Below are 18,550 nucleotides of genomic sequence, written 5' to 3'. Positions count from 1 at the left end.
GGGCATATGTAAAACTCTCACTGGTGCCTCTGAGTCAAGCACTTTAAAGCAGGAACACTGTGAGTTATTTTGGATTGGTACCTGCTAAATTTCTTTACATATGTGAGAACATGCATGTATTTATGGATCATTTTGCAAGGAAAAGGATTCACTTACAGTTTCCGCATCTGGAGTACTTAAACAGTTAGTGTATATTATTAGCTTTCCAAATCATGAAAGTGTTTTATTTCAGTATTAATATTCAAATTTCCATGAACAGGTGAGGTGCCCTTGATAACTCAGTAGTAAATGCTTCCCTTCACATATTCTTGATGTCAAAATAAGTGTAGTCTCTCCAAAGGTGTCATGGCAAAGCGATCTCCAAACATGCTCTTGAGTGTTATATTAGAGCCGTAATGAAGCAGAACTTAATTTCTATCAGTATTATACTGATAAATTATACTGATAATAATAATTATTGAGAAAACTAAACTTAGGTTTGGTGGGACATAGAATACATCAGCCAATCTGAATTTGGAAAGGGAAGTGTTGAATTCAGGAACTGCAACCTGCATTACTTAAAGCGTTTTCCTGATTGTTCCTGTTTTACTGAAAGCTAAGCAAAAACTGAAATTTTACCCTAATTTCACTGTCTAAATATTAACATATAAACAAAGACTTTGACACATAAATGAATCTAAGTATAAAACACACAAGCTTTTTGCAAGTGAAGTCATTAAGGGTACATAACGTGGCCAAAAAGTGTGATGTATTTGAATGATTCTCAGGAGGCAAAAATCCCTTGTAAGGAAATCTAACTCAGCGTTGAACTGAAAAACCTGAAACAATTCTAGCTGGTCAAGTATTAAAATACTGCAAAAGAAACCCTAATCAACTCTCTGCCCTACTACCATTCTCTAGAGTCCACCCTTATATAAAAGGTAGTGAAGGTCATCTCCATTTAGCTCTGTTCACAGTAAGACAAAAGCTTACAAAGCACTGGCATTTACAAACATTAACTTATTTTATTTATTTAATTCAATCATATTTTAGGGCTTTTTTTGTAAAATAGATGTATTAATAATAGATATAATTAGCACACTGTCAAAATTATTTATCCCAGCTCCCTAAATTTGTCATCCGCGTTTCCTACATACAAGCATTTTACATACTTCCATGGAAATCATTTGCTTCAGTGAAATTAGTGAAATCCATATCATTAGGTCTAGCACATCCTGAACAGAAAGCCTTTGTCCTGGCAGCCCATATGCTTTACATATTCTGTTATGCAAACCTGAGAATTTGTCAGAGACTTTACCCCAGACCTGCTACCCTTGTTACAGTTTACCCTACAGTTTATTGCCTGCAGACAAATCTACAGACCATGAACAATCTCAAACCTAGCAGCTTCTCCCTACAAAAGCAACATAAGCTCATTTGACTATTATTTGCAGGTTAGCAGCTTTGTGCTCAGCAGATCATGCACAAAAAGAACTCAGGCCCAGCACTCAGTTCACACAGAGCGATATAATCCCGTTCAAGCCAGTGACCTCTGTAGATTTAAACAAGTGAGGGGTCTCGCTCATTGTTTGAAACAGGTGAGTTGTTTTACTTTTAAAAGCAAATCTAGGCAAGCAGATGGTATTTAGCACAAAGCTCTGCAGCAATACAAGAAGCAGACACAAGCCTGGTCAGAAAACACTGAAAATAATTCTAGTTAAGAGATTAAAAAAAAAAAATCAAAGTCATACCCACAGGTAGCTCAGAGTCACATCAAGGTACATTTCTGCTTCTGATCTGGCCTCCTCAGACACCCTGTTTTTCCCCATGCCCACCCACACCCTGCAATTTGGGCACAAACAAAAAAGCCTGCCTGTGTAGTCATCCCGCTGCTATCAGATGCCCCTCCCCTGAAGCCTTCGGTGACAGCCCAGCTCGGTCATGGTGTATGTTTTTGCATGTTGCTTGTACACGGATGGGATCATTCTTGTTGATCACCTACCTTGTCCTGATCAGATGTAATTTAGCCTATGTAATTTTGTTTCCTGTGCCAGATTCTGTTTGATGTAGTTTTCTCACTTTCTGTTTCATACCTTGGGCTGCAGAATTGCACACAGACTTAAGTACAGTTTAGTCCAAGCATGTCATTTGTTTACAATAGCCTTTCTATATTCTAAATTCTAGTGATTCACTAATTTCCCTTGAGTTCCCCTCCCTGTAGTACGTTTTAAATATTGCACATCTATGTTACGGAACTGTTTTTCCCCATCTTCTTTTGGTATTTCCATGCTACATTATGTGTAGCGCAGGGAAAAGTGCATAATAATGAGCTATAAAAATGAATTTTGCCCAAATACAACATAGAACTACAGAGTATCCTGAGTTGGAAGGGATTCACAAGATCATAGAGTCCAACCTCCAGCTCCACAATGTCCATCCAAAATCCAAGCCCTGTGTCTGAGAGCAGTGTCCAAGTGTTTCTTGAACTCTGGCACTCAGGGCCATGCCCACAGCCATGGGCAGCCTGTTCCATGCCCACCATACCCTGGTGCACAGCCTGTCCCTAACCCCATATACCCCTCCCTTGACAGCTCCATGCCGTTCCCTCAGGCCGTCACTGTCACAGATAGCAGAACTCAGCGCTCCCTGTCAGACCATGGAATCTGCCATGAGGCCTCCCCTCAGTAGCCTCTTCCCAGGGCCGAGCATAAACCGATACTTCTTGAAGTATAATCTTACTGCAAGAAGGCATTATCTTCACTTCTTTCAAACTTCTATACAAGTTCACAAGACACACTGTCTTTATTTTGTGTTTCCTTTGCTAACTGGGGCTCCTTCTCTGTTAGTTTTATTTGCATTTGGAATTCCCAAGAATCTTTCTGTCTGTGTAGCTCAGCAGCTGAAACTGACATACAAACCTAACCCAGGCAAACAACAGCCAACCTCACCTTCATTTCAGACTTCCCATCTAGTTTACGTGACATTGCTAACATCAAACTCATCGTATGGATTAGATCCTTAATTTGTGTTGGCATAGCTCCATGGAAATATTAACCTTCATCTGTCAGACCCGAAATGAAAAGTTGCCAGGCTCTACCCAGCAGAGGAGCTACACATGAGTCACCCAAAGACTCCTACATCAGGAAGGTTCCTCCATAAATCATAGCATATCTCCTACGCTGCACCAATATAGGCAGTGTGGAAGCACCTGAGCAGGATCTACATGAGATAGCAATATAGCTATGCTAGCATGACAATCCACCCAGGCTAACACATCTGTGAAACCACACAGAAATCTGCAGTGACTTTTGCAGTCATTCAGTGAAACGGATGTGTTTGTGTGGCACTGTTTGGTACTAGGTAAAAATGCTGTGGTCCCACATGTTTTCAAACACATCAGCCTCCAACTATTCTGCCCCATGATCACTGTACAAGTAGGTCACTGCTGATCCAAAGCCACATAGGAGGTCAGCAGGTTCTTTCCTAACTCTGCTGCCTTTTTCCCTCTTCACAAATCGCTCAGTGATGGCAGCTCTCTATATGAGGTGGGAAATGGCTTTTTCTTCTCAGGAGCAACAAGCTCCCCAGGAAGTCCTTTAGTCCAATGTATAACTGCGTCCCAAGAGCACTGCCTCACAGATGTACCTTCCAGGAGAGCAGCAACAGGACCATCTGGGTATATTGTCTTTGTATGTGTCTCTCATAACATGTGACACAGCTTTTCTTGTTCTGTTCTTATTGCCCAAGCCAAATGCCAGATTTCTTCTTTTTTTTTTCTGTTCTTTTCTTATTCTTTCCTTTCTTTTGATGTTTCGAATTTTATCCTGCCAGTACCAGCCCATGTGAGAGCCACGGTTTCACAGCCTCCCAACCTCTCCCAGCAATAGTAGTATCCCAAGGTACATAGGGTAACAGTGTCCAAAGGATGACTCTGGTACATGCACTGCTCAGTACTGGGAGGCAGCCCAACAACACTAATCTTTCCCTGTCCCTTTTTCCCAAGGACCTGCCTGGCTCTGAGCTAGGCCTGCTGTAAGGCACTAGAGGTGAAAATCAGAGAGAACCGTATTGCTTACGTTTAGATTGCGAGTCCAGACATTTCGAATCCAAGCAGGATCTTTCATCAGTAGAATCTGAAAGAAAGAATAACGATGAACAATGCAGTTAATTAACTATGCACAGAAGTTAATGTATCCAGGCCTCTCATCTCCAGGTTGAAAAGCTTGAGTTCTCTCAGCCTGTCCTGGTATGGGAGGTGCTTCAGCCCCCTGATCATCTTCATGGCTCTCTACTGGACCCATTCCAACAACTCCATGTCCTCCTCATGTTGGAGGCCCCAGAACTGTATACAGTACTCTGGGTGGGGTCTCACAGAGCAGGGGAGCAGGATCACCTCCCTCAACCTGCTCACACTTCATACAGTTGGTCTTATGGGCTTGCAAGAGCACATTGCTGGCTCATGTTGAGTCTTTAATAAGTCAGCACTGCCAAATCCTTCTCCTCAAGGCTACTCTCAAGCCATTCTCCAGCCAGACTATATTTGTGCTTGGGATTGCCTCAAAGCATGTGCACTTGGCCTTGTTGAACTTCATAAGCTGTCACGGGCCCACCTCTCAGGCCTGTCCAGGTCCCTCCGAATAGCATCCCCTTCCTTGGATGTGTGAACTGTACCGCTCAGCTTGGTGTTATCTGCAAAGATACTGAGGGTGCACTTGATCCCACAGTCCATGTCTCTTACAAAGATGTTAAATAGTACCGGTACCAACACTGATCCCAGAGGAACACCACTTGTCACTGGTGTCTACTTGGATGATAATATCTTGCACTCAGAACCTTCCATTAAGGATTGCACCATGCTATTCAAACACAATTTACTGAGTCCCTAAACAACCTTATGTGCCAGGAAGTACTAATAATTCCATTTTCCAAATGAAGAAACTGAGATACACCCTGAATAAATGACTTATTTTGGGTTACAAAGGAAGTCTAGCAACAGAATTAGAAACAGATCTCCTTCCATCTGCCATTATTTTAACAAGACTGTTCTCAGAAGTAGAACAAAAATGATGATATTGTTGCACCAATTAGGAAATGAACAGAAACATTTTCACAAGCTAAATTATTAATTGAAATGCAGGTGCCTGTTGTATTCAAAGGTAGGGTTTAATATAATTACATTTTCCAATTGCACATGCCTCTTTGGGTTCAAGATGAATCTTGTTGCTTTGGTAACCATGGTGGTGGCTTGAAGATATCACGGCAGTTAATTGCTCAGTGTTAACACAAAGTATATAGAACATGAAATAGGAGATTGAATTCACACTAAGTGTTTATATGTTTGATGACTGTATGTCTGGTGCACATAAGATGCATATGTTGTATGTGTGATGTATTTTCCTAGGGCAGGTTCCATTCTATTCACTCAGTCTGACCTGTGAGTATTTAAGACCCGTATGTCTTTTGTCTTTGTAACTTCTTGAATTCTAGGAGCATTTCCACCTCCCAGAGAGAGGTATCAGCCCCATCTTTGTCTTGACCATGTTAAAAGCAAACCCAGATTTGTCACATCATAGAATCATATCATAGAATCATATAATGGCTTGGGTTGGAAGGGACCTCAAGGGTCATGAATCTTGACCCCCTGCAGCAGGGCCACCATCAACCTCCACATTTAATACTAGACCAGGCTGCCCAGGACCCCATCCAACATGACCTTGAACACCTTCAGGGACAGGGCAACCACAACTTCTCTGGGCAGCCTGTTCCTGCACCTCACCACTCTCATAGTAAAGAACTTCCTCCTGATATCCAGCCTAAGCCTTCCTTCCTTCAACTAAAAAACATTTCCCTTAGTTCTGCTCTATCTACCCTTTCAAAGAGCTGTAGATAGATGCAGTGTTTGGGGAACTACAACATGCCTGCCCTACAATTGGCTGCAGCCTCAGGATTTCCCACAGGAAATCACCTGTGAGGTGCAGAACCCCCTGGGGTAGCAGTCTGCTACTTCTTCACACCGCTGGCTCCAGGAGATCTGCTTTGGAGATGGGAAGGATCAGCTGTGAAGGGTTTTCTGTATTAATTCATTCCTTCTTCCACTTCCCCTAAGTTTTGCTGTCTAATCAACACACCACACAGATATAAAATAGCTCAGATGAGTAGAGCTGTTTTCATGAAAGGATTACACTGACTATTCTTTCTTTCCTTTTCTTTCTCTCCTTTGTTTTGTTGCCTCCTTCTCTCCTATTCTTCATTTCCTGCTGTCTTTCTGCCTTTCTTAATAACAAAGTTCCCCATAAACCACATCCAAGATTAAATCAATAAATCTCAGCTACACAATACTAGGAACTGCCACAAGAAAACAGTACGTTTCATTAGCAGAGAAGTCAACAGTGTGTTGCAACAAGTTGGTAATTGTACAATAGCGTTGCTGCCTTCGTATTCAGTCCCTCTGAAAAACACTGATCAGAGACAGTCCTGTGAAACATTCCTTGTGCGCTGCTGTAACAACCACGGGACTCTCCAGGATCCCTGCCAGCTGTTTAGAAGTACAGTTAATGTTGCTGTTAAGTATTTGATCTTTAGAGTTCTTTAGTCTCTGTTATTGCTTGCATTTGAAAAACACTTTTTATTTAGGCCTGTAATCAAAGGGGGAAAAAAATGGTTTTTATTGGAGGATTTTTGTTCATTGTTTAGTGCATCTTGTTTTTCAAGTTGACTGTTACAAATCAACTATCTCCATTTCCTATTTAACAGGCTTGGAAATGCAAACTGACATGATTTAAAATTGTTTTAATGTAGATGTACAATGCATTAAATCCTTCCTTCAGCTCTGCTAGCATCTGCTGACCCCAGGGAACAAAGCTAACGCAGGGAGAAGATGACCTTGTGCTTAAGCCAGTGAAATAGGACACAAGGCTATTCCTGTAGCAGAAAACTGAACAGAGGCAGGACACAGGCGGAGCTGCTGGAACAGCTTCATCTCTGCCCTGACACTGGTAGACCAGACCAGTGCCTGGCACAGCTGTAGCCCCAGTGCAGCCTCAGCCATGAGAACAGGGCATTTCCAACAGGCCATTGGAAAAGGGCCAGAGAGTTTTGGGGTCTGAAATAACATGGAGGTGACTACATCATGCCACAAAGCATCCAAACCCTATCACTGCTCAGATGACTCGCAGCCATATAGCCAAAGGCTCAGGTCTCAGAGCTACCTGAGCTTTCTCCCAGGCTTATGGGTGTACCACAAACACTGTCAGTTCTCCTGCTGTTGAACAGGGATAATATTGTCCCCGGCTGTTAAGGAAAAGTACTTAATATTCATGAGAAAACTGGAACTTGATGCAAAGCCAAATCTGTGGTGTACTTTTCCCAGCTAAATATGGTAAGTTTAAGAATCAGAGGATGAAAAATTCTTACAGCTCATAGAAGATGAGAAGATTCAGAGATAACACGTTATGACATGACACTTGCAGGAGAAAAAAAATGGTCTGTGCTTCATCCCATCACTAGTATGTGTAAAAAATTAGAAGGAAAATGAAAATGTGGCCACTGTAATCCTTGTCCCCTTGGAGAGATAGGGAGATGTAGAGGGGATGAAATGCAACAGGAAGCATTTAGCCATTAGGAAAATTATAATATGGGGATAATAATATCTGGAATGGATTGCAGGAAGAAGCTCAGATCTTTCAGAGCAGGGTAAACACACATTTGTTAGAAATGTTGTCATTCTTGTTGAATTTGCCTTTAGGCACAGAAATGAACCAGACGATCATTAAGTATCTTCCAGCTTTGTATTCTGTTGTTTTGTGATAACATGACACAGCAGGATGAGGCTGCATTTTCAGGAGCTCTTTCCTATTAATGAAATCTCACAGTGGAAAAATTCAGAAATGAAACCCTGTCACATGAGGTGCTTTGAATCCGATTGAGAAAATAGAGCAGGCACAAACTGTAGGGAACAAAGGCAGAATAACCCAGGAACAGGACAGGTCATCTACAAAGTCCTTCTGTCTCAAACTTCCAACTCGGTTGCGTGACATCACCTGACCACTGATTAACTCATCATGCTGATTGCAGCAGACATTGTAAACAAAGTTACTCAGTCGTGAATTACTCACCTCATTTAAATCTGGTTCTTGCAGTAATAATGCCTCCTAATGTAGTTAAGTGCACAGTGTATGTCTTCTTTTCCTTCCTGCCAGTACCAGAGAGAGACATCCTATTTCTTCCCCTGAAGGGCATCTGATTTTAAAAAAATGATTGTAAGACCCACCTCTGATGCCCGGAGGTGACTTACATTTTCTCTGTAGTGTGGATGCATAGCTCTGAGCAGCAGATCTATTCTTTCATAGATAAGCAGAGCTAGTATCTTAGATAAGGTGATGGTATCTCCACTACAGAGTCTCTTCTGAACAGCAGAGAAGGAATGACCTCGTGTGAGATAAGATGACAATCCTAGATTCAGTGCATGGCCAAATTCCTTTCTAAATTATCATTTCCTGGTATGGAAATAAAACCATTTTATAGTATCTGGAATAGTCAAGTTTGACAGACAAGATTAAGCTTTCCTGGAGAGGCGTGGCTAGAGTCAGGTGAAGCTTAGTTCACCAATAAGTGATTCAAAGAATCATAGAATCATAGAATTACCCAGGTTGGAAAAGACCTTGAAGATCATCAAGTCCAACTGCAGCCTAACCAGAGCCCTAACTCTAAAAAACCTACACTAAATCATATCCCTGAGTACCACATCCAAACAGCTCTTAAACACAACCAGGGATGGCGATTCAACCACCTCCCTGGGGAGCCTAACCCTAATGTGTTAATATTCTCAGAAACGATGTCAGAAATACAACTACAGAGAGCTCTGTCAGAACCTGCATAAATTAGAAGTTAAAGTTAAAAGGTCTGAACTTCGTTCACTAGAGTCAAAGTATTACCATCTACATTTCTACAAAAAGCCTACAAAATGCAGCCGCGGGTCTGTAGGAGGTCACATGTGGGTCTAAAGCATCATCTGTGTCCTTTGTAATATGAAAATCATAGTCAAGCTGCATTGTGTGAAGTTGACGAGGCCCAACAAGAAACTCTTTCTGCTCTTTTGCCTCATTCGACCTTCAACATCTGTCCCCAGCAAAAAGAGCCATTATCCTCAAGCTTTTCAGTAGCTGCAAGGTCCCATTGAATTACAGGCATGGTTACAGGGCAGGAAGATCCCAAATGAGTTGGAGCACCCTGAGTTGCCATGTTCTGCAGTACTCCAGTCTCTAAGCTAGAAAAGGTTTTGCATTTTTGTTCTACAGCTCCAGTCTTCTTGCTGTGGGAGAAGAGGAGCAGTTAGATTGCTCTGACCTGCAGCAAAGCCCAGGCATGGCAGTTTTCTAACCACATTTGAAAGTAACTTTCAGGTAAAGGTAGAAACAAAGACTGGAGGAGGAATGCTACACAGCCAGTAAATTATTATGGTAGACACTTCACTGAATTCATCCCAGCACAAGGTTAAAGTGTGAGATAATGGGGCCAGTGCTAGAAATGCACTTGTCCTATATGCACATCCAGCCTTAGCTGCATCTGAATTCCTTCTCCTGAGCTTCCTCCCTTTTTTTAACCTCACATTAGTCACCTGCAGATAAAATGATAAGTTGTTTATCTGAAAGCTTATGATATCTGATCAAGACCATTTCCTCATCTTCACCACGCCATTCTGCTGAAGGAGCATGTCTGAGCGCTGCCTCCATTGGCTGGCAGAGTGGCCCCACTGTCACGCCTTCTGCTTGCTTTTGACAGACATTCTAATCACTGCAGTTAATGCTGCACCTGGCTGTGCTCCTTTTAGGCACTACCCCAGGCTACCAAAAGGTGTTTCATGAGGTGATGTGGAAACATCACCTGATCATCACACCATCACTGCCTTTCCAAAGCCTACAGCCCCTTTGCCTTCTCCTGCCCAGGGCACCTTTGTGGTCATGCCTGGAAATGGCAGCTACCAGGTGCAGCTCACCACCAAACCACACAGAAATCCCACAAACACCTTTCATGAGAGGAAGGTTACAGTGAGAAGCATGACTTCCTCATCCTCACAGTGAGGGGCAAAAAGATGGTGAATGGAACAGTTGCCCAGTGGTGGTAATTGCTCCATATGTGTCCTTGCATGTTGGTCTCAGCCTGGTAGCCAACTCTGGGTTGTCCGGACACTCACTGTTAAATCTGAGGCCAAGGGTTTCAGAGCTGGATCTGAATATCAGAAGAAAGTGAGATTTACACCCATGAAGAGTCTGGGAACATTTGGTTATTCACAATAAATAGACAACAGACTGAATGTATGCCTTCCCTATTGGCTTTCATGCTGCAACACCGGATACACGTTTAGTCACGTATGCAGGACCCTCAGGAAGAGAAAAGGGTGGAGCTATTAGGAAGCTGTTGGCTTAGATCAGACACGTTCTGGCCAAACAGGTACAACAGCAGAGCTCAAACCAGAGAAATCTTGTTTACAGGCTTGAGAAACTGGGTTTGTGACACATGCTGAATCCCCATGTTCCACAGCATCCAGAAGTAAATCAGAGAAAAAACTGCTGGAAGTGCAGTACTGCTGTGTGCTGCTCAATTAATACAGGCACAGGCTGTGGGTGTTTTCAGTTGCTGGTAAGTTATGCCATAGTTCACATGCAACTTATCAAAGCTTGATGCTTCCAAACCCTTTGCCCACTAATTTGAAGTGAGCCTCCCATCAGAGTGCAGAGTATTCAGAGATGATTAAATTTTGCCACAAACTTCAGTTTGTGATGTAGAGTCCAGAGATGACATCTATGTACTAAGAGTCAGCAACTGTACCAAGGAAGTAATGTGTTCATTCAAAATAAGGCTCCATGTAAAAGGGATAACAAGCCTTTAAGAAACTGCAAGTGAATTATAGTTCATCTGATTGTCCATTTGGCGAAACAACAACAATTTAAAAAATAGCTTAAAAATAGATCCTACATCTTTTCACTCAGAGGGTGGTGACACACTGGAACAGGTTGCCCAGGGAGGTTGTGGATGCCCCATCCCTGGAGGCATTCAAGGCCAGGCTAGATGTGGCTTTGGGCAGCCTGGTCTGGTGGTTGGCGACCCTGCACATAGCAGGGGGTTGGAACTGGATGATCATTGTGGTCCTTTTCAACCCAGGCCTTTCTATGATTGTATGATCTTTTGGTGAGCCACAAAGTTTGGAAACTTGTGAGCAACCCAGCTAACCTCAGCCTTCTGTCATGGAACTGTATGTCTTGTTGTTAACAAAAGGTTCCCAGTTCCTTGTGTCACAACATAGGGTTCATACGTAGCAAAGACTACGTACACATAAAAGTAAATACAAGTTCAGAAATAGACTTTGGAAGCCGTTCCCTACTGGATTTTGTCCAGGAGTCAGAAAATAGGGAGGAGGGGAGCCTAAGTGTGCTTTGCGTTGTGTGAGATTTGTTTTTCTCACTAACGCTACATGCCGTTCAGGACTGATTCTAGGAAGAAGGAGGAGGTCATAGAAACCAATCAGAATAGACCACAAGAGTGCTGAGTAGTAGAAAAACAGCACGTGCAGAACAAGAGGAAGTTTTTGACTCACATTCTTGGGCAGGAACATCGCAGAGTGCAGCAGGGCAGAAGTGATTTATTTCTGTGCTGCAAGTTTAATACTTGTTTATATGCAAAGCTTTAAGAACCTTTAGAAATATTTTAAATCGCATTAACAGTCATTTCGGCTTAATGAGCTTTACTTAACATTTAAATAATTGGGTTGGCTTTGAAATTGTTCCAACATGCAACCAAATTATATCATTACAGGTCCCTTTTGCCTCTCCTCCACAGAATTTTGCTTAAAGCATCCTGGCATCGAGCACTCTCTTTTGTTATTAAAAGTGATATCACTTTTCTCCAAGCTATGAGTGAAGCTACATGGATGCCCCTGCTGTACAACATACAGTTTATATTGCCAGCATATGCTCCTTGTGGGGCTGGCTGACCCTGGGAATAAACAACAGCTCACAGTGTTCTTTACAGTCATTTCTTCTACGCTGGTGGAGCTGCTGTTGCTGCTATGCTGGTAGTGAAGACATGCAGGATCAAACCAGCAACAAGCACCTGCCCTCAAGAATGATCTGAGGCTCCCTCTTGTCTGGATTCACAGTTTAAGAATTATACGGTGAGATGTGGCTCTGGGCAGCCTGGTCTAGTGGTTGACAGCCCTGTCCGTAGCACGGGGGTTGAAACTAGATGATCATTATGGCCCTTTTCAACTTAGGCCATTCTGTGATTCTGTGAGATTTGTGCCATAAATCTCTTCCAATATCCAGTGACATGATCAGTCAAGGATGTCATAGATACTCCAGGCTAGCAGGATCCATTTTTGTTATTAACTTCACAGATCAGGAAGTGAGCAGAAGATGACAGGACAGAGAATGGTTCCCCTGACTTCAGGGCCACCTTTCTTCAGTGAGATCAGAACCTAAGGCTGCCCCACTTACCTTGGACATCCATAATGAAGATGGTTATGTCAGGATTCCCTTTCTAACCAACAGGAAGAAGCAGATTTATTAGAGCACGACCCAAATGGCCTACCCTAAAATGTCACATAAATAGCCCTCTGGTCTGCCATAGGAAAGCACTTTCCATAGCAGCTTGCTGTTCTTTCTCCTTCACCATTTTTCACTGTTTTTTTTTTCCCTTGTGACATGTCTACCTTTGTACTGTGCTTAAAGCACACTGCTTCCAGCACGGGCTGCAGCTCCATGAAATGAAATCAGCTTTTCTTAAGCAAACTCTCACGGGTAATGGAGAAATGAAAACAGACATAAATTCATGCTGAAAATCAGCACAGCAGTCAAAACTGCCTCATTTTTATCAGCATTAAGTTATCCCAGGGTTTACAGAGAAGGAGAACATGCACTAAGACTCACTTTTTTTACTACTGTTTGCTTGCTTTCACCAAAGCTCATCTGCTTTATTTGTGGTCCACTATCTTACAGATTGTAGAAGGACAAAACAAAAAGTTTGTGCCAGAATCTCTCTTTTGTGCAGTCCTCCTTAATCACAGAACAGGGGGGGTTTCCTGAAGTAGTATTTAACTTAGGAACATGGTTTTGTGGTCGTGGTAGTGGGTCGATGGCTGGACTAGATGATCTTAGCAATCTTTTCCAATCTTAATGATTCTATGGTTCTGTGATACCGTGATTCAAAAGTCTGGTCAATCCTTCAATGCCTGCTGACAGTGAGGGATGAAAGTGAGGAATCACTCTAGCATGGCAGTGTCATGCAGATTCCCAGCTATCGGCATCTTCCATAACATTGGTCAAAGTCTAAGAGAGCTGACTGTTCTCTGTAGGCAGTGGAGAAGCAGAGATGATTTCAAGGACTGATTTATTCCAAAGGGTTTACCTTGAACACGAACCCCGCAGGGGGTGCACTGATCTATTTCCACCGAGCCCAAATGTAATCAAAACCCACGCAACAGCCTCTGCCTCCCTCTGACATGGGTGCAGTTGAAATGAATCCATGGGAAAGTGAGAGGCAGGGTCACGAGGAAGCAGAGTCCCAGCCACCACGTGAGGAAGGGCTGCAGGCTTGTGGCTCTGGCCTTTGGCAGCCCTCCCCTGGAGGCTTCTGCCAAAGGCTGAGGGAGATCTTTGCTGGGCTGGATGCGGCCCAGCTGTTACATACACCTTCTTCAGAAGGAAAGTGCCTATCTGTATGAACGCTAAATACCTCAGTGCTGGGTTAACACTTATTTCATAACTTTTTCACATCTGGCACAGAAACCTCCCCCTCTTACCATGATGTCCAGTAATGCTGAGAAAACCGAGTCAGAAACTTGGCCTCTGCCATGGCACTAACCTGTCATCCATTAGGCACAAACTGCCAGCAAGAAATTAGACACCTGCCTCCGTCTTGTTTATATCAGTCATAAAGTGTTGGGATTAGTATGTCTGCCAAACACCTATTAATAAACAACCTTTTTGTTTGTTGCTGCGGTGCTAGGCCAAGATAAGGCCTATCCCCCTGCTGCTATTCATTGTCAGTGCTGCACAGATCCTCAGGAATAACACAGATTTCTGTACCATTCCCTAATCTACTGAGATCTGTGCATTGCTGATAAAGAGGAGGAAGATGACAGATAGAGGTCAGTGGGCTTGTCACATAAAAAAGTGTCACAGGAAAGTACGCATTCTCATCTGTAGCACTAAGGCCTGGCTGTGCACAAGTATCACCCTGGAAGGGCAAGGAGGAAGAGAGAGAGAAGAAATATTAATTTGGAGCAAAACTTAAGCTTTATGACACAGTTTATATCCAAATTTGTTCCTGCAGAGATGTTATGAACATCTTCATCAGCTCCTACTTTACAAACATAACAAAGCTGCTGGAGGGAACCAGAAGGGAGAGAGAAAAAAGCAATCCTCCTTCTTCCATCATTTTAACTCTCATCTGTTAGGTAACTTTTTTCATAGGAAGAAAATAAAAGCATTAGTATGTTTACAATCTATTTATTCAATCCCCCTGTTACATAAAGAACTGCCGCCATGAATCTCAAAGCGTGTTACAAAAGACGCTATTAGCATAATCCCCTTTTAGCAGATGGAGTAACTGAGAAAGTTGCAGCCCTTTGCTGAACTTCATCCAGAAGCACTGGGGAAAGTTGCTTTGTCACCCTGTGTTGGGCCAGCCCCACAGGGCCTAGGCCAAGAGCTGCCTTTTGTTTCTCAATCTTAGACAGAAGTCTTAATTGGCTTACACTGAAGTCACTGCTTCTGTTGCACATGCAAAATAAAATTCCCAAGGGAAGGGATTTATGAATATCCAAACATTTTTATCACAGGTCACGTCTGTATTTCTTTAAATCAGTTCAAATTGCAATGACTTGCATTTCCACTGACCTGCCAAAAATGCTGGGGCTTGGCCAGTGAAACCAGTCTGAGGATGTAAAGATGCAGAATAATTAAACACCAGTGGGAAAACTCTTCTTCAAGTTCTTCATACAAATAATTTTAGCCATTTCTTGATTAAAGAGCGTATTTCTATTGAATTTCTTAACCATTCCTCTGCATGAAAGCTCTCCAGCTGATGTCTTGTAAAAACCTCTAAGCAAAAGCTGGGGGGTTGGAGGTGTTCATACATTTAAGCTGAAAGATGATCTTTGAACTCTACAGTGGGAAGATTATGGGGCAGATAGAGCCCAATAACACAGAAAAAAAACATTCCTGAGGTGTACCACACTGATGAGAAGGTAAAGTAATGAGAAACTTTCATTCTGGTTAACAAGCCCATAGGTATACAGAACACCTGGAAGTAAGGAATAGTTTAATCAACCATGACGGCATAGGAGGCAGTGCTAGAAAAGCACAGGTTGAGAATTATCACATTGCCTCTTTTCTAACGAGGGAAAGAACAATAGTAGGCATCAGCCATGACTAATGTCTGTGACCACTGGAGGTCACTTGTGCCTTAGAAATCCTCAGCATTCAAGGTTTTAGGCAGCCAATACAGCCTGTCCAACTCCTACAGCTGGAGTCTGCAAACTTGTTCATAGCAATTCATTGAAAAGATTTCGTTTTATGGTATTCAGCTGCTCAGAAGGGCTCCAGAGGATACTAGCAAATCACTTCAGTCAGCCATCGTGAAACAGCCATTCTCACAATATATATGTATATATCCATTTTATAGAGTTTTGCAGCCCAGAGCTTGGTATAGGTTTTGTTCAGTCATTTGAATGTGGCTCCTGAAGGTTGTACCTTGAAATGATACAAAATCCTGTTGCAAGCGAGTCACTTGTCAACGACCACTACAAGGAGCACTGGCAACAGGGAGATTAACACTCTCTGCATTTATGGAAACATTCGTTGTTATTAAAGCTTACTCATCCTGCAAAAAAGAAGCCTGGTGGTGGTGTAGGAGACAGGAAGGAACTGGAAAATAAGGCGGCCAATAGCTTTGATATTGTTTGCCTACCAGCTATTGCCCTCACATCCTTTGGTGCTTGTGAACTTTCAAGTCTATATTAAGACAGGGCAGACTCTGTGAGACATGATCCCCAGATACAGAGTGATCGCTGACCTCCAACAATCTGCCCTGAAGAAAAGGGGGACTGTCCAACCCAAAGCACGAGGATTTCAAGCACATCCTTCAAAACAAAGTAAACAACCCTCAGATGAACTGATGAAAACACAAAAAAAGCTGAATCCAAATAAATCAATCAAGGGGAAGCTCCTGCCACACCCCCCTCACAAGTGCAGGTCACAAAAGGGCAGTCAGGTTTGCGTGCCTGGCACACACCCATCATGACCCCAGCAACCTGTGGTGATACGTGGCCTGCTGACATTTGGTGTTGTGTAGGCAAAAGCCACGGGTTTTAGGTACAGTGTATCTTACCTTCACAAGAGGTCTAGAAAGGCAGATACACAAGCATAACACAATCAATGTAAGCCACCAGCAACTTGGGCTGCAGGTCGCACTGCTCCGGCAGCATCCTCTTTTCCTAACAGTCCTGTTTCCAGCCACACAGATTAGCCACAGTTTTATACTGAAACTTCATCTGCTGACACATTACAAGTGAGTGGTTAAAAAAAGAAGGATAAGAAATTGAACTGGTTGTGCAGGTTTTTAAGGTAAAACTTCTCCTTCTGCCTAATCTAGTATATAATTACCACAAAACTGCCTTACAAAGTAAGGCACAAAGTATCTTTCTGTTTCACGTCTGAATTATCTGCACCATCCTCACCATGTGTTGATGAATGTCAGTGGGTGCCATTGTTTCCTCACAGAATACACTGACACACCTTCGCTTCACAGGCATTTCCATGTCAGATGCCATTGTGTCACAGTGCCCCTCTGCTGCCATCTGTCACACAGCAACAACACGTAATGGGATATTGGCAGGAAGGTTCAACCTTTACTACCATACCAGCAGTGTAGAAGTTTCTTAGAGCTCTAACCACCTGCTAATTGTTCAGTGCACACCCAGACTCCGTTCTGATCAGTCTGCATGGGATCCTAGCTGAAAATAGAGCCTTCATTTCATTAAAACATCAACATCTATAAATTGTTTTCCTACACATCAAAAATAGATATTCACCTACACACTAATCCTGTTGTTCAGGTCAGCAGCCCCGTGGAGCGGCACTGAGAACAGCTGATAACTCTTTGATAACTCCTCGAATATCTGCATGAAATGTCAGTTCCGTGCTTACACACACGTGCCAGACCCCCAATAACCAGAAAGCATTTCAAACACTGACGTCTCCACAAAAATCATAGATGCATATGTTTATAAAAACATAAATCACATTCTGTGATTCTGTGAAAAAACGATAGCAATGCGTTCCTCTGTTTGCAATAGAGGTCTCACTGACCCTCTTCTTAACACATTCGCTTAGAGCAAAGGTTTACACTGTTGACTAAATGACTTTCCCTCTATTACATCTAAAAGGTACATTTTCACAGTGCTGCTTTACACAGCCAGTAAGACAGCAAAGCAAGTAGTATGGAATCAGTCGGGTTTTCTTGCAGCACCTGACATACACAACAGAAGGAAAAGGTTTAACCCCATTCGAGTGTTTTCAAAACATCTACAGGTAAAGCTAAAGCAGAAAATCTAATCATTAGAGCAGCAAACTTTGCCAGGAGGTTAAGAAAGCTGGTTTTATTCAGGTTCATGCAGCACAGTCTCTTACTTTTTCCTACAGTTATTTATGCAACCTTAAGGCATAAGATCTTACCCAAGACCAAGGGGAGCCAGGAGGGCTCTCAGGCTGTTCTTCATCCTCAGACGACATCTTGAAGTGATCGTTTTCCCCCATTCTTCGCACAGGCTACTAAAACTAGCCTTGGTTTTGGCCATATACAAAAATGCTGCCTTCAGGTTTTAGCTGTTGACAACAAAGCTCCAGAGAATATAATTTCCCAGTGATCGCGTTTGCTTGCTAATTTTACCTGCTGAAGTTCTTGGAAGCACAGTCAGAGAAAGAAACATGAGCACCGTAAAGCAGAGCACATTTTCCTTGCAACTGACTCCTCAAGTATCCTAATTAAGTCATAAGGTTCAGTGAAAAATTAGAGCTGGGCGAACAAATTAACTTCCAAACAGTCAGTATCCATCGTACCTCTGTATGAGATTTTATGCTCAGACAACCTGTTGAGTATTACATTCTGGGAACAGAATATAAGGAATTCTCACCCTGCCCACATTTTATCACCATCACTAATCATATTTAGAATGGATTTCAATGGTTTCATTTTGTTTTCAAGGCCGGCTCTTAATGTCAGAATCTAATTCTGCCTTCCTGCACAGTTGTACAGTTCTAACAGATCGTAACTGTGCAGACAGCACAGATTCCTCCTTCTGTGCAATAAAGAACTTGAAAGAGGACACTTTCTTTTCCATTTATTTCTTTTGGTCTTATATTTCCTTTCATATATGTGCCAGAGTGTAAATACAATTATTATAAATGTTGTCCAATGTAACTTCAGACGGATGAGACCAGATACCTGTGGGACTGCCCTGTCTCTAAGAGAACTACAGAACTCAGCGTCCTAAAATCACCTCTGGCAGCTGATC

The 18,550-nt window shown here is 42.6% G+C and overlaps 1 protein-coding gene across 7 annotated transcripts in view; it reads right to left on the bottom strand.

Annotated features, from left to right (window-relative positions):
- Window positions 1–18,027, bottom strand: part of LPIN1 (lipin 1) — a 64,355-nt gene extending 46,328 nt beyond the window's left edge. For 4 of the 7 annotated variants that reach the window (XM_015859437.3, XM_015859438.3, XM_015859440.3 and 1 more), the window contains exons 1-2: window positions 17,712–18,027; window positions 4,056–4,112 (exon numbers count right to left, since the gene is read on the bottom strand). In XM_015859437.3, the coding sequence (XP_015714923.1) occupies window positions 4,056–4,112; window positions 17,712–17,792 (138 nt within the window). In that variant the 5' untranslated portion in view covers window positions 17,793–18,027. Of the gene's footprint in view, window positions 1–1,730; window positions 1,841–4,055; window positions 4,113–17,711 lie in introns of those variants that run through there. The other 3 variants (XM_015859439.3, XM_085542180.1, XM_015859442.2) reach the window with 2 other exon arrangements.
- Window positions 18,028–18,550: the final 523 nt, after the last annotated feature.

The sequence above is a fragment of the Coturnix japonica genome, chromosome 3, assembly GCF_054131305.1.
Source record: "Coturnix japonica strain WE chromosome 3, WE-NBRP24, whole genome shotgun sequence".
NCBI classification, from domain to species: domain Eukaryota; kingdom Metazoa; phylum Chordata; class Aves; order Galliformes; family Phasianidae; genus Coturnix; species Coturnix japonica.
The sequence above is the reverse complement of the archived record's forward strand: the minus strand, read 5'-3'. Positions and strand labels throughout refer to the sequence as shown.